General features: G+C 48.9%; 2 protein-coding genes across 4 annotated transcripts in view; one reads left to right on the forward strand and one right to left on the reverse strand.

Moving 5' to 3' along the window:
• The window catches only part of LOC149331443 (hypoxia-inducible factor 1-alpha-like), a 217,076-nt gene that overhangs the window by 83,133 nt on the left and 109,966 nt on the right, over positions 1–23,977 (forward strand). The window contains exon 2 of one of the 3 annotated variants that reach the window (XM_089556580.1): positions 11,757–11,861. The exons of 1 other annotated variant lie outside the window; for it this stretch is intronic. In XM_089556580.1, the coding sequence (XP_089412706.1) occupies positions 11,757–11,861 (105 nt within the window). Of the gene's footprint in view, positions 1–11,756; positions 11,862–17,442; positions 17,490–23,977 lie in introns of those variants that run through there. One more of the 3 variants, XM_089556582.1, reaches the window with a different exon arrangement.
• Positions 9,046–23,977, reverse strand: part of Mt2 (tRNA (cytosine(38)-C(5))-methyltransferase) — a 50,591-nt gene continuing 35,659 nt past the window's right edge. The window contains exon 3 of the mRNA XM_089556585.1: positions 9,046–9,081. Within this exon, the coding sequence (XP_089412711.1) occupies positions 9,061–9,081 (21 nt within the window). The 3' untranslated portion in view covers positions 9,046–9,060. The remainder of the gene's footprint in view (positions 9,082–23,977) is intronic.

Consider the following 23,977-nt stretch of genomic DNA (forward strand, 5'->3'; position numbering starts at 1 on the left):
AACATAACTCGGTTCGCACTCAATAACAATATTGTCCTACCTAAAGTACGCACCAATTACGGGAAACAGGCAATTCATTTCTCATCAATTGCTGTTTGGAACACTATACCGATAGAACTAAAAAGTGCTCCTTCAATTTTCAACTTTAAAGCACACTTTAAACGATCAATACTTAGCAATGAGCCCTAATTCTGATTAATTTGTTTTCATTTCTTCCTACATGCATTTTGCACTGCTTCATGATCTTCATTATAATGCAGTATGACATCAGCTTGCTTAGTTATGTACAACTTTATATGTTTCGGTGGTCCTTTTTAATAGCTTTTATTTCTCTCCCATGTGTCTGCTTTAATTGTATCTCATACGTGTATATTCTGTTTTGTATATTTATCTGATCTGTCGTATGCTGTTATATGTTTTACTAGATGTATTTAATCAGGAGGTCCCATTACAGTCTCTGACTTCGGGACCTCCTTCTGCATAATATGCTGTACTCTAAAAATGTATCAAGAAATAAAGACTGATTCTGATTCTGATTCCAGTGCACTTGACTCGTTGAAATAGCCAAAATTTGTTGGGCCACAGCGCCGAGATTAACCGCGTTTTGGAAATTCCAGAAACTGATGTGAATATTAATCACGGTGGGCCACACGTCTCTTGATAATCCAGGAGGCTGCCGGTAAGTTAGAAAGCTAACTATTCAGTATTAGTTAATCAACCTGCTAGTTAACACGTTTTATCTGCACTCTGCTGTACTACACCGCTGACAGAGCTATGGCGAAAAAATCGCTCCTCTGACTCAGCCTATTTTTAAAAATTGTGTAACGTCTTAAGTGAAACGCCTTGTATAATAGAATTTCGTGCCAGGGAGCAAAATGGCGACCTCCCCCCCCCCCCCCCCCCCTCTGGCGTCCTTGACAGGCCAGTGCGACTGTGATGAATTAAGTGACTATGGAAACGCTTCGTTGGTCTCTAAATATGATCAGTTTAGTTTTTTTAGCGGCAAGGGGACATAGCATAATATGACGCACGCTTTTGCGGAGAATTCCAGAGGTTTTTGCGTTCTTGCTCGGACACGCGGCCTCCTGTTCCGGGCCCCTCGAGTTCGGTACATCCAACCTGCGAACTTGTGCTCGACATCCGAATTAAGCCACTGCCCTTATATGAAGCCTATACGGCGGGTGCGTGCGTTGTAGATACGCAATTTCAGTCGAGGCAGAGCCTTGGGCTTGACGAGCTGCAAAGCTAATTCAACAGAGCGTAGTCAGCAAACAATACTAAAAAAAAAGCATGTTATGGTTATGAGAGTGACTCCATACTGAATGTCATCATCATCATCATGAGTCCGCCAGAGGAGAAAGGCATTACCCATAATCTCCCATATATCTCCAGTTAACCCTGTCCTGTGCCAGTTGCGGTCGCCGTATGCCGGCAAACTTAGTCTCATCCACCCACCTAACTTTCTGCCGCCTCCTGCTACGCTTGCCTTCTCTTGGAATCCACTCCGTTACCCTTAAAGGTGCACTGAAGAGGAATCTGAACTCGTCTTTTTGCCACGAGAGCTCAATCTACACGTTCTGTGCATTCTAAGAAACTTCGATTTATTGACCTGTGTGGCCGATTTCTATAATTAAATCGAATTAATGTCCGGCTCCCGCCTTTTTTTTTTTTTAAATTCTCCCTCGTACGGTGGGCGGAGTCGACCAACGCGTGGAGTGCCTTTCACCCAGTCCCGTGGCGGCTTGCCGCTCTGCCATCGGCGGAGTAATACGTAGTAATCCGCAGAAGCAAATAGTCCGTGCGTATTTTTATTTCTGCGGGTTTATTTTGCGGCTACATTATCAGCGAATGAAACTATTCACGGAAACCTAAAAAACAACATAAAGCAAAAGCAAAGCCTCCACGGAGCTGGCTGAAAGGCACTCCACGCGTTGGTCGACTCCGCCCACCGTACGAGGGAGAATTCAAAAATAAAGGCGGGAGCCAGATGTTAATTCGATTTAATTAGAGAAATCGGCCACACAGGGCAATAAGTCGGAGTTTCTAAGAATGCTCGGAATGTGTAGATCGAGTTCCCGCGGCAAAAAGGCGTGTCTATCTTGCCTTCGCATTACATTGAGAAAGAGCACACTCATTCGGTTTAGTAATGCATTCAGTAGATGCGACTGAACCTACTAAATGTACTCTTTCTCAATGTGCTGTCACAGCGCAGCCCAAGCTACGATTCTCGTTAGTAAATCACTGACACGCGAACTTATATAGAGGTGGAGGTTGACACGCCTGGAAGGGCCCGACTAGTCGGCAAAAGTAACAAACAACTAGAATGACGGGCAAGAGTTGTTGGCTTGACGGGAGAAAGTACGTCGCGACCAAAGATCTTTAATCATTCCTGCTATGAAACGGAAAAAAAGAAAAGAAAAAAAAAAACTGCGGACGTGTCGTTTGCCCGAGCTAGTGACGTCTATGCGGCCATTTTCTGGAAGGCATTAGGCAGATGCAGTCAGCTGCGGGTTTTGTTAATGCGAAGCACTATATGGCTCTGTCGCGTCAGCAAAAAGTGTCCGCATATTTTGTCTGCGCGATTAGGTCGTTCTGTGAAGATAAATGTGTGAAAGAAGTGTAATTGTGACAGGTATAGTGTGTGATAAAATGTTGCCGAGGGAAAATTTGGTTGATGAGGTTCAACTAGCTGATTAAACGCGAAAAAAACAGGCTTAGACGTCAAAATAGCCACGGACGTCGATATAGTATGTGAACGTGAGAACAGCCACAGACGTCGATATACTGTGTTGACGTAATTTGCTTTCGTATTGCTCCAGTGCGGGTCGGCGCAGTGATCTCAAAGGTTTTTTTTTTCCCCTTCGTTACGTACAGCATCCATATTTTGATCAGTCCTGAGCACTTTATGTGAACGCCGCAAGGGGCGCGACAGTCAGCCATCCTCTAGCGCTTTTGTATGTCCACCCGGATCACACAGCGAAGCATGCGTTTCTGCTTGCGTTCTCGTTCACAGATGTCTCACATATGCAGCTAGGAGCTAACACGTGCGTAATATATGCCCCCCGTATGCTGCATGCAAGCCATCAGGGAGCATGTACTATAATGTTTATGGACCCTGTATAACCGCCGAGTTCTGTACCAGTGGCAATAGCGGATCCTGAAACGTGGGCCCACTGAGAATTTTCGCGAGTGGTTCGAATGAATCAAGAGCTACCTTTGCGACAGGTCGCTGTATACGTCAGTGAAATCCGCACTTGCGCCTCGTGCTTGAGCGAATAGTATACCGCAGTCAGCTCTTCGATGGCCTGAACGAACGTTTTGTGGGCATCGTTTGAGCGCATTTACGACGCGATCTTGACCGCTCGCTGATGTGGTCGTTCGGGTTATTCTGAGATGCGAACTGTGCGATAAACAACGCATTCGCTGCGTATGCGGAGTCGGAGCTGGGAACTGCGCACGTTTTACGGCGATATATTTACGCAGCGCCTTTAATTTCGGCTGACTGGCTTGGCCATCGTATAGTTGTTTGGCACAGCACAACGCAGCGCTCACCAGATATAAAACGATGTGAAGCTGGTAGTCTGGAGATAAGACTGTTTCTCTGGTCGTCTGCACCATGGAGTAAGGAAGCCGGCCTGCGAGGGAGCAGACGGAGGTTTTTGACGGCTGGAAAGGCCATCGACTTGAGGCGTCGTCTGCGTCTGCGAGTTGGGAGAGGAAAGCGCCTGTTAAAGACGGTTCAATACGGTACAGCGTCTGTTCTTTGAGCGAGGGATGCGGGAAAACCGCGTGTTAGCAAAACACGGATAACTATACGGTGAAACGCTGACGAATGTAAACGGGTGCAGGTAGAGCCTGTGATCAAACCCCCCCACCGTTTCTTTCTCCTTTATTCCTGGTATTTTTATTTATTTTATTTAGAAATACTGTCAACCCTCAGTTGAGGGTCATAACAGGGAGGGATGTTACATATACATTCATACAAGATACAGCCAGATACAAAAAGAAATATGCACATGCACTACAGTGTCCTACGGATACAACACAAGATATGATATACAGACAAATGTTCAACCAGCTGCCGCACGCACACAAACGGATCTCTGAGGCGTCATAAATTTTCCTTATCAGGAGACAGTACAAATTACATTCGCCAATGATGAGGCACGTCTTTTAAGGACTGCAGATCTTTGAGGCTTTGTAAAAATATCCTCCTTTCGAGGGTGGACGAACTTCGTTCAGTCACTGACCGGTGGTCCCTTTCGAGAGCGCTGTTGGGCATGCGCTTTGCTCACAATCATCCGGCACACTGTAGCGCAGGCTACACACTAACCATGGTCCCGTCCACGGTGGGAGAATCCACCGTGGTCCCGTCCGTCTTCGACCTTGTCCGAAGATCCTCTGTTCAGCGTAACGAATTCGATTGCGCAGTTACGGTGTATTATGTACAGTCTTTGTCAAAAGTTTAGAGCCCAGGGGGCTTGCTTCTAAGCCTTGTAGTGGGACTCCTGAAGCATTCGTGGCAGCCTTACCCATTGGAGGAGGCAGGACCAGAAATCTTTTTACCTTCAGGAAATTTGGAGCGCTGGACATGCATTACGAACCACACAGTGTGGCTCAGAAGCAAACCCCCTGGGCTCCAAACTTTTGACAAAGGCTGTACGTTGCGACAGCACTAATCGGCAGATGCTGCATGGTACGAACCGCATACTTTCTCGTGTGTGTGTGTTTTTTTTTTTGTTCTTTTCTCGCGTTAATCGCCCGTCGGCGTGATGTTTCACGCTGTGTATACAATCTCCCGGGATTAAGCGCGGACTGAACGGCGCAGGAGAGCCCGAACAAGTAAGGGTGACCTGCCGCCGCCTTTAATGCCTCTCTGCACGCGACGATTTTCGCGCGAATTGACGTTCGCGCTGACGTCATCGTTAGACGGCCGCCGCCGCCGCCCGGCTTTTGGTAAATCGCAGAGGAGAGACTGGCTGTCAGATCCGCTTATCTCACGGTGCGGCACTGCGTGTAATCTATATGGTTCGGAGCACTGCCTATTACACCTGCACCAGTGCGTGTGCTTCACGAAGCCACGTGAGGGTTGTTTATGGTTTTTTGGAGCTGCCGCGGCTGTCACCTCTGTCGCGGAGTCGGGCACAGGCGCTCGGTGGTGGTGGTGGACTCTCTCTCTCAGCACACCTGTAATGTAGCAGCTGGTCGCTTGTTCTCCTGCCACTGAGAGATATCCCTGTATACGTGTGTTGTGCGGGCTTTATTCGCGGCCGCGTAATCTGGACTCGGGGCGATAGCGGGTATACCGTCTCGTAAACGCGTGCCGCTTTACGACGCTCGTGGAATGGCGCTGAAGCAACCGCGCTGGTACTGAGAGCGTCTGCTCGCGGGAACGTATGGTGCTTCTTGGAGAGGAGGTACTTCTTGGGTGCGAAGCGTGTTGCTGTTTCAGATGCCGCTTGAAACACGAATATGTCGATACACCCTCTCGATTGGGTTGGCGTTCAAGTGCTGCCCCCCTTCACCCTTCCCAATCCGCCTGGGAGGGCCAACATCCAGGTTTAGATTAAGACCAGTGGCTCGGATCATGTGACCACAGATGACGCGCGTTCTGATTGACCATTAGATGAACCACGGGCACCGCTCCATCCCCAGGGGTCACAAAGACGGGTCATGTGACGACGCAGTGGTGACGTCATTGAGTTTTGCGGAGATGGCTGCCGGAAAGGGATGAGGGGAAGGGGCGTGGGCTTCCTGTATGGTTTGTGCGGGTTTGACGTCCCAAAGCGACTGAGGCTATGAGGGACGCCGTAGTGGAGGGCTCCGGAAATTTCGACCACCTGGGGTTCTTTAACGTGCACTGACATCGCACAGTACACGGGCCTCTAGGATTTCGTATGTGGTGAGCGCGATCGGGAACTCCCGTGTTCATCTACTGCGAAGGGCAGTGTTGCCGGGTGAGCCCATGCCGTTAGGGAGGCACGAGCCGAGCTGTGGGCGTTTCGAGAACGTGAGGAACATCGTTCACTGAAGGTTGATTTGGTGCCTTGTTTACCGTACTTGCGGGGATTAATTTCCTGCTTGCTTTGCTTGATCGTCCTATACACCGGGAATGTGCTACACTGCGAGTCGTTTACGCGTCGAGCGAGATCGTCTCCCTTCCCTGGGCTACCGCACCCTTTCTCCCTGGCTGCTTCGCTCAGCTGAGCCCGTCGTGATGCCGCGTTGCCGAGAGGGGCAAGTGTAGTGCAGCAGAAAGCGCCGGTCCCCTGTGCGAAGCGCGTCGGTCCGTCGCGGCGGGCCCCATTCTTCCACGTTGTGCGTCACATTCATCAAGTGCGCTTGATGAATGCGCGCCTGACGACCGCGGCGGAGGAGGAGAAGCTCCCCCCCTCCCCTTTGACGCCACTGTTGCTGTGCCGCTTCTCTGGCGGCCGCTGTTTTCCAGCTGAGATAGAGCACGTGGACGGCTGTTAGCGCGAGGCTGCTTTTTCTTTCTTTCTTTCTTTCTTTCTTTCTTTCTTTCTTTCTTTCTTTCTTTCTTTCTTTCTTTCTTTCTTTCTTTCTCCTTTTATCACTTTTTCTTTCTTCCTTCCTTCCTTCCTTCCTTCCTTCCTTCCTTCCTTTCTTTCTTTCTGACCCTCTTTCTTCGTTTCTTTCTTTATTTCTTTTTTCATTCTTGTCTTTCTTCCTTTCGTTCTTTCTTTTTTTTTGTCAACAGTGTAAATGTATTTTCTGTTCAAAGTAATTGAAAGTTGGCGGAGGCTCTGAAGTGAAGTTTCCTGACAGCTCGTGGGGGTAGGGAAGCTTTTCATGTTTTCATTCTATTGTTCTGCTTTCAGTAAATATTTGTGAGTATGCTTTGACGTGTGTGCTGCTACAGTTTTCTCTCATGTCCGCGTTTTCGGCGCTTCCAGAAGGCGTGATACAGTACTACAGTTGAGCCTCGTCATAACGGAGTTGAAGGGGGTCTGCGATTACTTCGTTATAGCCGTAGCTTTGTTATAGCGGGTGTTGATCGGGTTTCACAGGAGAATGGTCATTCCTTCGTTATATTCGTTATTTCGTTATAAACTGTTTCGTTGTAACGAGGTTCGACTGTATCACTTTGCACCCACGGTATTTCACTTCCTCCGAAGCCCTTCCGTTGCTCTATGGGGACATCGTTATATGCGCACTCTGAATGGCGTTTCCTTTATTGGCTAGATTATTACAAAGGAGCCAGAGAAACAATCATTACACGCACATTATACGCTAGCACTAATGCACTGGCATTGGAAACGCCGATATCGCGAAATTAGTCGGCGCCGCTAAAACGCGAGAAATCGGAATGTTGCAAATTCGAAACAATGGGCATTTAGTCCATTTTATGCAGCTGGTCCGGATTGTGGGAAAGACCATCCCGCAAGTCTCGAACCGACTCAAAGGCACAGCAGGCAGTTTTTTATGAAAGAACAAAAAAAAAATCTCTATCCTTTCTCGGAAAAAGCTGTCAACGAATGAGAGACGATGAGTCGTTGAACACTGGCTTGAAGGCGCACTCTCGCACCCACTTTTTACTTCACACAGCTTTGCTCAGAGTGAGGTCGAACAATTTGACTGGAAAGCGCTGATATACTGAGAACGTGTGGACATCAATCTTTGTACGCGAACTGCGTGTAATACTAACTGCACGGCGTGCAAGCGGTATGTGTACGTCGCGGATTCACGACACTGGGCGTTAAAGGGTTGAGGGGTTCGGAAGACGTGCTTTTGAGGCCAGCGTTTATTACGGCATCAACATCACGAAGTCGCCAACTCGGAGCTCTTCGTAACGACGGCACAGGAGGCTGATCTCATGCGTGAACTTGATCAGACGCGCATGAACGGCGAAAGGAAGAATCGCCTGCCAAGCAATTGAGGGAATGAGTACGCTGGAATTTAATGTGATAAAAAGCGTATCCGGCGAAGCATATACGGAATGTCGAGATTAGAGTGGACGAGATAGCTCGAACACGATGTACCCAAGTGTTCGCACTTTGATAATGGCGGCGTTCTCTGCCCATGCGTCCGACGTTCGAAAGAGAGAGAGAGAAAAAAAAAAGCCGCTGACATGCGTTCCTTTTTCTCTTTCTTGCCGCACAGCGCCACCGCGAGGCGACGGATTCCAGACCTGCACGGTATAGCATTGTGAGGTCGTCAGGGGGAGCACTTGCGTCAGCATTCATAGCGAGTTCTCTGTGCAGACAGTGTAAAGGCTTATTGCATCGTATTAAGGCGAAAGCCTTGAATTCCTCATCGTTGTCGACAGAAGGTTGTCAGCAGAGGTGTCGCGCTCTTCTAATCAGACCAGAAAGAAAATATTCGAGCACGATGGGATTCGAACCACCATCCTTCGGTTCCGTAGCCGATCGAGGTTGCTAATGGCTGCGCTACTTCCTGCCAACGCATGTGTAGTTCTCCTTGTCTAGGACGCTGGAGAGTGTTTGCAGAAAGGCGTCAAATCAGACGGATGCCTCCCAAACGCCCTCCAGTGTCTCCAGCGTTTAAGATTCACAAACAACTGTGTACTTAATTATCATCCTAACCACACATCAGTGACACAAGCAGCAACACCGCGCTAAAGGCTTCCGCCTCACCGCACTTTAGGTCAACAACGTGCCCCCCTGAATTTTGTTCGGAAGGCTTTTCGCGATGCGTCGAGATGTTTCCCGCGGCACCATCTGTGTACTTGCTGCGGCGTCGTCTAGAAAGAGAGCAATGCGCATGCGTTCTGTCAGTGACCACTGCACGCTCAATTTACTCTCGTCAAGCGAAACCCGTTTACTGAGCGCACTCGTGCGAGCTCTAGCTGCCACGAGTCCACTGCCCCCCTCCCTTTGGCGAGAGAGGCGCCCCCCTCGCTGAGTTCGCGGTCTTTCTCTTCTTCTCTTACCGTTTCCAGTTCAGTGTCTTCCACTACTCGGCTGTGTGCACTGCGTAAAAGCCGCTGCAATCGCCTCCATCTGGCCGCTGGGAGCCGCTATAGCGATGGTCGCGAAGGAGCCCTGGGCGCTTCCTTCTTGGGAAGTCTAAATAGACCTAATAGACGCCTCCACGCCCCTGGGAGGAAAAAAAAAAAAAGTGCGCTGGCTGAGAGGCACGTGGAGCTGTCTGCGCCAAAACAGAGGAAGAAATTTGTGGCTTCTCCTGTCCACCCTCCCCCCCCCCCCCTTTCCCATTCGCTGATGCGCTGGATCCTGCTTGCAGAGTGAGTTTTATCATCATCATCATCAGCCTGACTACGCCCACTGCAGGACAGATGCCCCTCCCACATATTTATCCAATTAACCCTATCCTGTGCCAGCCGCGGTCACCTTATATCCACGCAAACTTCTTGATCTCACCCGCCCACCTATATTTCTGCTGCCCCTTGCTACGCTTGCCCTTCCTTGGCACCCCTCTCTTGGAGGCTGAATTTACAGTGTACCTAAAGGAGTTGAGGTATAAGTATATACGTATACGCCCCCCCTCAGCTTCCCTGCTCTCACATCGTATTGGGGGAGTCGTGCGTCAATCCTTACCAAAATTTCTTTAAACAGTCTGTAGACTGTTCATAGACTTCTGTCTATATATTCTATAGGCTGTCTAGAGGCAAATGCTAGAGAATAGTCCATAGGCAATACAAATCCTATAGACTCTCTATAAACAATCTATAGATTTATGGCCATACACTTCTAGTAGACTTTCGTCTATGACAGTATATAGACTATGAATGGACAAAAAATATCTTCCAAGAATGACCACATCCGTTTCCAATTCTCAGTGAAATTAGATTTTAGGGCTCATTCTGGTTGTGCTGAATTTTCTTCAGAAATGAAAAAAAAAAAAGGCCAGATAAAAACAAACAAAAAGGGAGCAGGGAGCAGCAGGCGTCTGTCCCATACTGCGCTTCCGAGACACGCTTGTGCAACTGTGTTGTGTTTCTCTCCGTGGGGTCGCCGCGTCTTCGTCCTTTTCACCTTCTCTTCCGACGGTGTTCGCGGTATGCGTCGCCTCGACAGTGTGGTCTGTGTACGCGCGTTCAAATCGCGTTAATGTCCGCTTGATTGCGATCATTATAGCCCGCGCCGTATTTCGAAAACCGACACAAAAATTGCCCCTTCTCCCGTCTCTTCGCCGTGCTAATATGCGGAGCTGTCGAATTAAGTCCCAGCTTGGCTGAGAGCCCAGCGTGCTAAGTGAATAAGTGGGGGAGAGGTCGATTTAGGCGGAGGGTGTTAATTGGGGCTCCCTCTCGTGAGAAGGAGAAAAAAAATAAAGGAAAAACAAAACTTCCATACTTCATGCCCTCCACCGGGGCGAAACAGTGACAGCGATAGTTATGCCCTGTCCCTTTCACTCGCCCCAGAAAAGCCTGTCCACTCGAAGGCCACGTAGACCACGTGACTCTTTACGTACCCACTCGAAGACCATGTGCACTGCGTTAGGCCTATACGTACACACATAAAGGTCATACCCAGTGCGTTGCCCTGCATGCTTATCAATTCAACCCTACTGAAAGTTTCCATAAGGCGGGTCTCATAATTCTATATATTTCCATACGGATTATAAGGAGTCAGTGTGGAGTGTGTGGAGCCAGCATGGGGTTTACGGACCCCATATGACGTCATGGATATTAAGGCGAAAGCCTTTAATGGCTCATTCTCCCGTCCGTCCGTCCGGCGTTACACCGAGCGCCTGGGGTGACTCATCGACGAGCGCAACTGCCAAAAGGTGACGCCATATTCGTCGACAGGTGTAGCTGTCGGCGTCGAGCGCTGCTCCGTCGTCAGTCGGTGTGCTGCAGCTAGTGGAGGAGGATGGCTCCCAAGCGGTGCAGCCGTAACAAACATAGGCAGGCATTGGCAGTCGAAGTAGCGTGACAAAGGCTTTCGCCTAGCGCACATTAGGCTGCCGAAGTGCCCCCATCGTTTTTTATGAAAGCTGTATAAAAATTTTATAGAAAGTTTATGAAATCCATACAGAAAACGTATGGATGTCGGTACATCTTTCCATATCTTCTGGAATCCATAATCCCGTATGAGTGACTCGAGTTTTCAGTAGGGAAATTGACCGCCGCGGTGGCTCAGTGGCTATGGTGCTCGGCTGCTGACCCGAAAGACGCGGGTTCGATCCCGGCCGCGGAGGTTGAATTTGTATGAAGGCGAAATTCTAGAGGCCCGCGTACTGTGCGATGTCAGTGCACGTTAAAGAACCCCAGGTGGTCGAAATTTCCGGAGCCCTCCACTACGGCGTCTCTCATAGCCTGAGTCGCTTTGGGACGTTAAACCCCATATACCTAAACCTCAACCTCAGTAGGGAAATTCTACATGCACTATGTTGCCCTCTACGAACAAACAATTAAATGCCACATACACTGCGTTGTCCTCTACGTAAAAACGTTTTACGTAAGGGGGCTGCGCATTCGCAATTCTGAGTGCGTGGCCGGGTAAGATCTCTGCACATGCGCGACAGGCATACGTAGAACCACTATACATATCCGCTATAGTACGTCTTCGGTGTGCTATATCTCTCTATTCGCTGTGTTACTCTATACGTACTCACTGACATGCGACATGCACTACGTTACCCCGTACGAACCCACTCAAATGTCATATTCACAACGTTTCTCTACCTATACGTACCCACTGAAATGCCGCATGCACTACGTTACCCTCTGCGTGCCCTTTAAAGTGTCACGTGACTCTGTATGAGCCCACCCAGAGGCCAGACGCACCGTGTGTCCGTATATGCAGGCCTCGAGAACTCCCGTTCCCCCGTGGGTCGTTCTCATTGGAATGCGAAGGAGCGGATGCGTTTTCAGTTGCGACATACTACGACAACGGTGCCGCTTGCCTCCGGTGAGTTTCCTGTCCGGCTGTCGGTGTGAAAAAAAAAGGTGTGAAAAAAAAGGTGAGGGAAACAAAAGACTAAATACGTGGAAAAGGGCCGCTCCAGTTTGCGCCTTTACTGCGATGCCCGATTAACGAACGCACGCCTCGGGTGTAGTATAACGGAATAATGGATGCGAATATGGTCGCGAAACTTCCCGCGAATGCTACAGGCAAGTCCGCAGCAGGTGCTTTTGGCGAAGTGTGACGTGCAGGGTGTTTTACCTAAGACTTAACACAATTTTTACACATAGACTTTTCGAATCTACCTGTTACATTGAATCGCCATAAAGATATGAATAACTTTTCGCGCAAAAAGCAACACGAATACTTCAGTAAACTGTAATTGCCTTTTGCTTCGCGTTTTGTGGTTATGACGCTGTATATGTGTCCTCTTTTTAATGCTTTGTGTTTATGTGTGTACTTTTTATATAGTATATACACTCTGTTTAATCCTGTACTGTATAGCATTTCTCTGTATATAGTGGCTGTCTGTCGTGTGAACGTCCCCGGGACTCCGAGTCAAGGCCCAGTCAGTCCTTTTAACCCGGAGAACATTCCATTGTATAACTGGAGAATTGAATTGAAATTGAAATAACAGCGGGTTTTTTTCGGCATTTTCAGCGATGTAGTACACCAGAAACCAGATAAGACGTGCTAACTAGCAGGCTTGTTAACCAATATTAAATAGTTAACTTTTTGTACTATTACTGTTAGGCTCCTTATTCAATTATTGAGAGGCGTGTAGCCCACCGCAAGTAGCATCCATATCAGTTTCTAGAATTTCGAAAACGCGATTGCCCTCAGCGCCGTGACCCGACTAATTTCGGCTATTTCGGCGAGTTACGTGCTCTGGAGAGGTTGCTTCGCCTGCAAGCTTCTCGAATTCACATGTATTTTGGCGCGATGTAGCCATAATTTGTTGGGTCACAGCGCCGAGGGTAACGACGTTTTTGAAATTCTGACTACTGATATGGATATTATTTACGGTGGGCTACACGCCTCTCCATAATTAAGTAGCCTAATTCAGTAATAGTTAAAAAAGTTAACTATGCAATATTAGTAAACCAGCCTGCTGTTAGTACGTATTAGCTGTACTCTGATGCACTACTCCGCTGACAATGCTGTGCCGAAAAAAAAAAGCCTATTTTTAAACACTGTAGAAACACCCTGTAAGAAACGTCCGGCCAGCTTCTCGGAACGGTCAGCTGCAGGCCCAACTGGTTGTCGGTTCCCAAGTCTCCTCGGGGAGGCGAAGCCTTTTGCGGAAACACATGCGAACTCGCGCGTGAAATCGTTTGTTCGCGAAGATCGTATTGAAAGTCTGTAGATAAAGTTGTATTTCGTTTTCTTTTTCTTTTTACAAATGGTGAAAGGAGACGCGATGCGACGAACAAAAACCCGCAGATAGAGAGCATGCGATATAGTATACGGAACATTCGAAATGCGGTGCGCGCTCTAGATTCGGGACACGTGGATACGGAACGTGTGAGCTACAGTACATCCGAGATATACGGAGCACGTGAGATACTGAGTGGGATAGTGGGCATTTAAGGTAAACAACGCGCGAGATACAGATCGTACAAGAACGCAAAGCATGCCGACGGTAGAGTGGAGGATTACAGATATTTAATTATTGGACAGAGCGAGAGTAACGGTGCGAATAGAGGCGGTGTTTGGTTAAACCATTACTGGTATACTCGGGTATACCATCTACACGTATATGGGTATACCCGTACACGTCTATGGGTATACCCGTACACGTCTATGGGTATACCCACAGTGTTTGGTGAAACCATTCCTTGTATACCATGTACACGTCTATGGGTATACCCGCAGTGTTTGGTGAAACCATCACTTGTATACCATGTACACGTCTATGGGTATACCCGCAGTGTTTGGTGAAACCATCACTTGTATACCATGTACACGTCTGTGGTTATACCCTGTACACGTCTATGGGTATACCCTGTACACGTCTGTAGGTATACCCATAGACGTGTACAGGGTCTGTCCATTAGGGGAGGTACACTTTCTTTGTAGTTCCTGTGAATGCTTTCTGGGTAGGAGGGAACAATACGGGTCAAAATTTGCGCCGTCCTTGCTTATGCCTATTAGGGGGACCACTGCCGCCCAGGTACCCGGTACGCCCGATATGTGCTGGTGCCCGATAGCGCTGGTGCCCGATAGCGCTGGTGCCCGATAGCGCTGGTGCCCGATAGCGCTGGTGCCCGATAGCGCTGGTACCCGATAGCGCTGGTACCCGATATGCCAGTTCCATGCCTGATTGCAGGCTCACTGTTGCTGTGTGTACAGGGCAGTATACATAGGGCTTTGGGCGATTCTGTGTGCTCGGGTGATAAAGTAGTGCTCATTGGACGGCGAGTATAAGGAGCGCACTGGGAAGTGCATGGTAGTAAGCTCTCGCCAAACACTACACGAACCAAGAGGGACAAAAAAAATAAAAAAAAATAAAGCGGGAGGTCTCCGCAACTGAAATGCAACCATATTTGGCTGTTGAATTTTCGCCTTCTTATTTTTGTTTTTGTAAGCGTTTTACTCGTCCAATCCTGCAGCATCCTCGTACATGAGGCTATAGCAGTATGTACTAAATAAGTAAGTAAAGTAAGCAAAAAATAAGTAAGCAAAAGTAAGTAAGCAAAAAGTAAGTAAAGTAAGAAGTAATGAAGTAAGTAAATAAGTAAGTGAGTAAGAAGTAAGTAAGTAAATAAAGTAAGCAAAAAGTAAGTAAGTAAGGTAAGAAGTAATGAAGTAAGCAAATAATTAAGTGAGTGAGAAGTAAGTAATGAAGTAAGTAAATAAATAAGTAAGTGAGTAAGAAGTAAGTAAAGTAAGTAACTAAATAAATATTTGTATCGGTACATCGGTTTCAGCATACCGCCAGGTGTTTTTTTTTTTTTTTTGATGTTGATGTAGTACAGGCTTAGGGCTGATATTTTCGGTAGTCACAGTGTTCTATCTAATGCAGATGTTACAAGGCTCTCGCCGCTTAACATGTACCAAAGCTCCTTCTTTAGACGACTACCCCCGAGGAGTGCTATTGATATTCTGGATACCGACGCGCAATGTAATGAGCGCACAAAATGTCCTGCTATGCTTTTGATTTCTGAGCACCGACTTCAGGTCCCGCTCTATCAGAGCACTTAGCTTCTCCGCGCACCGAGCTTTATACGGGTGGAATTCTGGGCGTGATGCGTCGGTCGAGTATCGCCTTAATCAAGCGTAGCGGGCCAGACGCACGCGGGACGCATTCCCAAAGACAACATTTTAGTAAACACGCTTGAGAGGCGAGCGATATGATAGCGCGTCAATGTACGCTCGAAGCTTCACCCGTTGCGTTGCCTACAGGCTGTATCCATCACCGTGTCACAGTATTTCAACTTATTTCTCACCTAGCGATGGAAAAACCTGCGATGTGTACGAGGAGTGTTTTAGAGGTTCCATGTTTCTTCATTTTTTTCCCCTCTTTATTTGACTTCATCATGTAGTCGTTTCTCTTGAGCGATTATGACGATACATAATGAGTTGCTAGGTGTGTTTGACCGTGGGCCTAAGCTATTTCGGACCAGTGGCCAGACAGTTTTCTGATGAACTGCTGCTTATTTTGTGAACAGAAATCGCTGAATAAGAACAAAAACAGCTGTTGTCTATACAGGAGGCAAAAACCGTTGAACACGTCTGGTATAATTTCCAGAATTTGTATTCCGCCTGTCATTGAAACGAGAGACCACAGCTACGTCTGTCATGGCGAAGAACGAACGGAAAACATGCCCTCTTGCGTCCGAATTAGAAGGAAAAAATACTGTTTCAGTGCTTTCATGAGGAATGAAATCTAGACGTTCCTGAAGAACGTATACCCTGCTGCCTCCCGTTTCAAGATTGCTATGGCATTTTCCAAGTGCGTTCCAGTGAAGCGCCAGCCATTTGTCCAGCGTGGTCCACAGCGTGATGCCGCTTTCTAGCAATGCGCTTGCAATGCAGTTCCTGTGAATCCCACCGGTCGCCAGTGTTCCCAGTAAAGAACCACCGTGGCTTCACACCGTTGGAGATGCTGGAGGCGGTCGCCGCATTTTGCAGTGCGGTTCGTGAGAAACGCCAATTGTGCAAAGATTTTATACATGCCTCGCGCGTGACGTCACGGACGCCGTGATGATGGACCAGGCGTAACCCTGCCACATCGGAGCCGATGGCTAAATAGCGGATTAGACAAGTGCACACTGCCTTCTACGTGGTTGTGACTCAGTGTCATGGCGACCGTTGTGGCGTCGGTTCAAGCCATCCACGGCATGTAGATTTTCGGGTTATCTATGGCAGCAAAATGGAACTGTCTGCCGCTTTTAGTTCTCCCTGAGTTGCGGCTTGGTTTTGGTACAATGAATAGGTTGGGGCGACCTAAAAGGAAATAAAAACAAAAAGCCCCTGCCTGCACCACATACGTACAACAGGCTTGGTTTTGGTACAGTGGTTAGAGATTGTAGTTCTGGTCCACTGACATGGTGGCTTCTATGACGTCGGCACGGGCCAGCCATAGGAGTGTAGATTGTCGCGTCACCTATCGCAGCGAAATGGCGATACTCGTGTATGTGCGAAAACGCTGCAGAAAACCCGCTTTTAGTTATCGCCTAGCAACGACCGAGTCTGCTGCCTCCGGAAGGTGACCGCGCGATGTCAAGATTCAGAACCGGGGTTTCGTAACCAGAGTGATCGAAGGGCTCTGGATCTCGCGGCAGGTTTGTTGGCGCCGTATTCTGGGCGCGCCGGGTGACCACAGCAGCCGAGCGGGCGCCACTGCGGTGTCCCCTCCCCCTCCGCACACATAACCCGTGCATGGGTCAGGCTGGCAGGGAGAGAGAGCCTCGAGCCGCTGCCGTGATTCGCATGCCGACCAGATCGGTCGTCGCCGGGTGCCCACCGCCGCTGGCCGATTGCGGCAAGCCGTGACCTTGTCAGGTCTTGTCAACCCGCGCTCCGCTGCGCCCTCCGTCTCTCCCCCACTTTCGTTTTTTTCGCCCTCTCCACTCTCATGCGCTTCTCTTCGTCCCCCTCCTCCTCCTCCTCGAGTTATGCTTTAATAACGCCGCCGCGCCTCTTCGGGGCCAAGCAGGCTTTGGCAAACGCCGTCTCTTTTCTTCCTCTTCGTGGGACCCTGGCTGACACGGTAGGGTTTCCCGGAGTTAATGAATATGAAGTTTCGAAGCTCGCGCGCGGCCCCCACTACCTCTCTCTCTCTCTCGCCTCCTTGGAAGAAGGAGGAGGGTACATCGTCACGTTGCGCATGCGCAGTGTGTGTGTTGGTCACGTGAGAGCGGCGGGAGGGGCCAAGGTTTCTTGGTCCCTCGTGATGGATGAGTGCGCGGCCATGTGATCCCGGGGCCGTCTCCGGGATATCAGGCGTAATTGCGCTTTGAGCGCGCGATTTATTCTCTCGCTTGTGTCATAACTCACCTTCGCGTAGCCCCGCGCGTTGCCTCCGTGTGACGTTTCTCACTCGCGTCGTTAAGACAGAGAGGTCCGTCCTTGTGGCCACTTCATCCGTCTCGGCTTGATGCCCATCCACGAGTGGACCGCAGTGATTATGTGAGCAGTACAGACGTGTTTGCACTCTGGAGTCTTACTTTTCGATGGTTACAGAGAGAAAAAAAAATACAAACTTGTAATGCTTTCGAACTGAGCCGCAAATCAGTACGATATTGGAGTAGTTTTCCATTTTTAAGCGTACAACTGCTCTGCAAGGGTTCATGTTCGGCGATGTCGATTAGGATCGACCTTGCATGCTCCCAAGTGGCATTGCTTATGTGTCTTGCGTCGGACTGCTAAAAACGTCTAACCACGGCATTTTCATTATCAGCTATCGGAAAACCATGCGATAACGTAAAGTGCTGTGTATTGTGGTAAATTTTGTAGAAACAAAAAAAAAAGATGCTGGCGGTTTAGCATTGCTAAGCACGAAATATTGTGCAAAAGCACAGTTTCATTTGCAGGTGCACACCGCCGCCACGTACGTACCTGAGAGCGCGATTGAGGTCTCCACTGACCCAAGGAGTCAGTTATGTACGTTTCCTTTCCTTTCGTAACTTCTGCGCACAGATGGAAGTCAATGAGACGACGATGTGCAATGCACAGCGTTTTCAGGTACTTATATATGCTGCCGTTGAATCGATTCTTTCGTTTACGCATTGAGCACAAAGTTAAAAGAGAAGTAGCCGGCGCTTTTTTTTTTGAGGATGATACCATCGCTTCCTCGCGCACTGATTCCGCGGAACTGGTTTTCTCGGAACATTTTGCCGCCGTTATGCAGATCGCCGTATTGGGTCTCTGAAATGATCGAAAAATTGCGATGACACTTTGGTAACTAAAGTGTTGAGAGGCAAAAGCCGAGGACACTATGCCGTGACGACTTCCGGTGGATGCGACGTCACACCGTTCTCGTGGCTGTGGCCAAATTTTACATCTCTCGCGGATCTTAAGTGTTATTTACGCTAATTACACATTTTCCCATCTAATTTGACACAAATCTGACGTTTTTCCGGCCATTCTGTGACAATTTTCACTATGCCGTGACGACTTCCGGTGGATGTGACGTCGCACCGTTCCCGTGGCTACATCGACGTCCGCGCTATTTCGACCTAATTTCAACATTTTTGCCTTTAATTAATTAACTAATTATTCCATAGTCATCAGACTTGGCTTCTAGGTTCATTTTTTTCCTCCTCTATCTGAAGCGACCGTTGGTTTTCTTCTATCTTTTCTAGTTCCCGAGTTAAACGCGTGCGAGTCGCGACACGCTTTGTTAACGGACGACAGTATGAGCCATTAAAGGCTTTCGCCTTAAAAGTTTGAGAGACCAGTAAAGATTGCATCCGCGTGTCTCTCTCCGCTGTGCGACATGTACGCAGTGGTTTCGACGCGTGAAACGAGGCTCGTAGAAACCGATCGCCCCCTCGTCACACCTCTTCCGGCCAAACTTGAAATGACTTCCGACGATGTCGCGACGTCGGACGACCGGAAGGAAGCTCTCACGCCACGCAGTCGCTAAGTTTTCCTGAAAAAGGAAGCACAACACTGTTGCCTCTTCCGACGTCAAAGCTGCGCGTATATCAGGCGGGAAAACTTTGAGGAAAACAAAGATGATGAAATCGCAGATATGTGCGGGAAACACGGGCGTAACCTGCAGTCGAAATGCATTTCCGCAGGAAAAAACAGTTCCCATGTTCTGTCGAGGTCACCACTTCTTTACACTTCTACATCTTCGTATTCTTCCTACCCACGTGACTATGTGTGCAATGAAAGCTTTTAAGTACATGTGGGTCCTCTTTATTGATATATAGGCGTGTTCGGATCTGTATTGCTGTCCAAGTGAACGCTTCCGTACGGGCTCAAAAGTGGGCAAACATCTTGTGTGCAGTACTTCAAGGGACACTGAGGACAGGCAGAAGTTGGCTTGTGTCGATATATCACTATAAACTCGAATACGCCCATATGGGAGTAAGCTATCTTAAGGGTGTGCGCTAGAGGACACCTTTACTCCCTTTTCGCTCCTTTCTGTATAGAGTGTAGGCTACCCCTTCCTAACCACAAAGAGAGCACTCTCAACGAAAATGGGAGCTCCTATGACCTATAAAAACGAAAACGCGAAATACAGGTTTCGCTACCGCCGGACAGTTTCGCTAGTGAGATGCGTGGGGCGCGCGATCCCCGAGGTCGTGCGACACCACTATTCACTTCAAAACGACGACAACCAATTGGTCTTGGTGCGGACTTCACGTGTTTTTTTTTTTTTTCTCGAGTGGCGTGGAAATTTTTTTAAATCAATTTCTCAGCCATCAATGCGTCTTTTGTTGCCGCACAAACATCGACATAAGGGCCATGGAATCGATATGGAATCGAAATTGTTTCGCGTCGTCCTCGTTGTCCCGTTGAAGGACTTCCTCTGCATTCAAATAGCCTGCTAATCAAGAACCTCGGCCTTCGCCGGAAATAACTTTGTCCCGCCGATCGTGGCCGCGTGCGCTCTGGTGCAGCCACTTGCGAACGATGTCGGTGGTCGTGTTTGTAGTAGAGCCGAGCGCGCAGTGCACGTAAGTCGTTACGTAGCTTAATCTCTTAAAGGGTCAGTCTACTGAATTTTATCCACCATATTTTCTTTGCGGCAACCGATAGCTCTTTACACAAATTACCGTTTAGCCAGCTGTGGTGCCAAGGAGTGCGGTAGAACATTTTAAAATAGAATTTATTAATGTGGGAACACATCTGTATGAGATGGTAGTCTCATCTGGCAACCATCTGGATTTCCGCCGCGCGGCGACAAACATGGCGGCGCCCGTCGAAGCCGGACATCTCGCTTCGGACTGAATTCTCGTTGTTGCTGCCTTTTTCAGTGCGTTCACTGGCCATAAATGGGGCGCCTGTCTTTCGCTTCGTCTCACCTCACCTATAGGAAAACATATAAGAGATAAATTTGCTTTATTTTAATAATTAGAGTGACGATTCTGCCGCTCCTAGGCTTAAGTGGAGAGTCGGTTTGTTTACAGCAATGGTTCCCGTCCTGACGACCAGATGGCGCCACTATAGGCTGAGTTTATTTTTGCGTCTCTGCTAGCATACGCTGAACTAAATGTGGGAATGCGCCTGCGTTTTGCGTACGTGTAACTATAAATATTCATGTGATTTACAGAAAAAGAGAGCGGTACGCCTTCTACAGTTTACTAGAACAAAACGTGCGTTTCTCTGACTTTGGGGCATACAAATAGTACGTAGTATATTCACTTATGCTTCTCCAAAAAAAGACTACCACTTTCTTGAACAAAATGAACGTTTGGGGTCGCCACCATGCTTTTTTACGCGACTTTTAACGCCGAAATAAAATATAAATTCCTGCCTAAACCGGGCGCAGACCCCTCGTTATTGATGTTGTAGGGTGCCAACTACCAGAATATGCCATTATTTATACACTCATCTCGGTGAGTAGACTGACCCTTTAAGTTCTTGGCTGCCCGAGTGTTTCGGGGATGGCGCAGTCTCGCACCGATCGTCTTTGAACAGCTGCTGCTTTCCGCGCGTGCTGTCTGGTCTGCCTCTCTGGTTTCACCCAGGACGCCGACCTCGTGCATATGTCGTTGCCGTGCGCTGAACGCGGCGGGGACGATACCTATACAGACGAGCGTGCAAATGTCTTTGAAGGCTATTAAATGCCTTGGGGCCATCACACCGTTATGGGCTCGACATGCAGAGCTCATGTCAACTTTTTTTTTTTTCATAGCGTCGTCGCTAACTTTTAGACGGAGGTAATTTTTTATCGCATCCGCAACAAATCTTCAGTGACGGTGGTTCTTTTTTATGTGTTCTATTGTTTTTCGGCCTTAGTTTGAATCTTATCATCCGGACCACCGGCTGGCTGATTAGGGCTAAGATATTGGTGTGGAGTAGCTAGATCCCAAGACCAGCGGCGAAAACAAGAGCGGTTGCTGTCGTTTATTTATTCATTTCTAATTATTTCTAATCATAGTAATCAGTACTCATTATCCGCGATTACGTCGGCTGCCAGGCAACTGCGTCTCCCAGCGCCCTCTGCAGTTGCCCCCCACCCTGCGCCAGTCACGGCCACCTTATCCGCGGCCCCGAGTAAGAGTGAACGGAATCGTTATATCTCCCCCGGGTCAGGTACCACAGTAAGGAGTCTTACTTGGTGCTCCTGAATCGCATCGTCCGCAGCGGACATAATTTCATCGCCACCATATACACCCCCTTTGCATTGCCTCATCCCCATCCTCTCCTAAGTTTGTCCGGGGTGACTTCATGATAAGGACACCCAGAATGAAAAGGTACAGTCTTTGTCAAAAGTATACAGCCCAAGAGGTTTGCCTCCAAGTCGTGCAGCGGGCCTCTTAAGCATATGTGACAGTCCTAAGCTTGGGAGGGTTGAGGACGCAAATTCATCTTGCCTTCGTGAGAATGGAGTTCCTGGGTATGCAAGAGGAGCCGCACTGCAGGGCTCAGAAGTGGAGAGACCTCTTGGGTTGTGTACTTTTGACAAAGACTATACATGCACCACGACTCGATGGAAGGCTGAGCAGCAGTCGTAACACTCGCGTGACTGAGGCGCTCGCCTCGATGCGTTCATGAACCCCTCTCCCGGGTCCCTATCAAGCGCAGGGCTCTGGTTTCCGCCGCGACGACGTCTGGTGCGCGGTTTCCTCCTCACGGATGCCGAGATAAAACGTCGTCAGAATACATGTTCTCTTGCGCGGATGGTTGTAGCTGCGGAGACAGGCAGGCCATCACTCAAAAGCGTCAGAAAGCGGTGGACAGTTTCGCAAAAACCGGACGGGTCGTTTACGCCGAGAGCAGTCGAGGCGATCGGGACGTTAGAGGGCTTTAACTTAGCGGTCACATACTGTAGCGCAGACGTATGCCGTACCTATACCGTGTGCCTTAAGCGCGAGTTCAAATGCGCCGCCACGGTGGCTCGGTGGTTATATGGGGCTCGGCTGTTGACCCGAAAGACGCGGGTTTGATCCCGGCCGCGGCGGTCGAATTTCGATGGAGGCGAAATTCAAGACGCCCGTGTACTGTGCGATGTCAGTGCACGTTAAAGAACCCCTGGTGGTCGAAATTATCCGGAGCCCTTCACTACGGCGTCCCTCATAGCCTCAGTCGCTTTGGGACGTTAAACCCCAATAAACCAAACCAAACCAAACCTTAAGAGGATTTCAGTCTGGGGGTTTTTTCACGAAAAACCGAGACTTCCGATTTAGTCGGGGAGCAGGTTAAGCCGATGCTCCTGGCAGGAGACTAGACGGCATCTGTAGCGGCCTGAATTGTCTCCTCAACTTGGCCATAATTTCCTGTAGCAGTCCAGAGGGTGATATCGTCCGCGTACAGAGAATGTTCTCGGTGAGAAATTTCTCCGAGCTTATGCGCCAGCGGAATGAGGGTCACATTGAAAAGTAACGACGAGAGGACCGCGCCTTGTGGAGTATCTGTTCCGGCCAGATGAAAAGGGTTAGGTTTGGCGTAGCCGAATTGTATTTGTGCTGTCCTGTCCTTGAGGAAGGCTCTGACTTAGTCATTTGTCATCTTCCCGACATTCAGATTACTGAGGACCGTGAGTATTGCCGAGTGCTTTAACATTATCAGAAGTTTTAGATACGTCTTGTGCAAGCATCGCTTTCGGTCGGTGCGGGAGGTGGGTCTAGGATTTCATTTCTGAATCGGAGCATGGCGTCCTGCCTGGACAGATGTTGCCTTCCGTAAGGTGTGCGGGTACAGTTGTTGGTCGTCCATGTACCGGCTCGGCCTGTTCAGGACGACATGCTTCATCAGTTTACCGGCACAGGAGGTGAGGGTATAGGTCGGAGATTTTCCAGACTGGGGAGTTTGCCAGGTTTCAGTATAAAAGTAATTTTGGCGTGAGAGAGAAAGAAATGCCGCAGTGGAGGCTTCCGGAATAATTTTTGCCACTTGGGGATCTTTAACGTGCACTGACATCGCACAGCCCACGGACGCCTTTGCGTTTCCATCGAAACGCGGCCGCCGCGGTCCGGTTCGAACCCGGAAACTATGGCTCAGTAGCCGAGCCGTTGCACGTGGGGTACTTAGAGCCAACGAAGAGAGAGAGAGAGAGGGGGGGGGGGGGAACTACGCGTCCAAATACGATAATCATAGTCTGCGATACGACGTGACCTGAGGTCGTTTCTAGTATGTTCAGTTTCTCGATCGCCACTTAACGAGTCGTTGCCGCGATGCTCATTGTGTAGGCCGCGAGCTCACTAATCTCGAACAGCGCCAGGCTCTTGACCGAGGTGCCAACAGATCGCACACACTCCATGCATATGCTGCGGAGGATCACACTTGAACACCGGGCTTCTTGGAAGCGTGCATCTTGGGTCAGACTCGTAGTGCGTTAGACGGGCGAACGATAAGGACCATTGTGCACTTCCTTGCCTCCAAGTGGTCTGAACTATATCTGCTCCGAGGAGAGCTTTCACCTTACCTCACCTTGGATTCCACCGTAACTTCATTCATTCAGTTTTAAAATCATGGCCTTCACTTGTTCTACGGTGTCT

Source organism: Amblyomma mixtum, chromosome 8 (assembly GCF_055824585.1).
Source record: "Amblyomma mixtum isolate Tamu chromosome 8, ASM5582458v1, whole genome shotgun sequence".
Classification (NCBI taxonomy): domain Eukaryota; kingdom Metazoa; phylum Arthropoda; class Arachnida; order Ixodida; family Ixodidae; genus Amblyomma; species Amblyomma mixtum.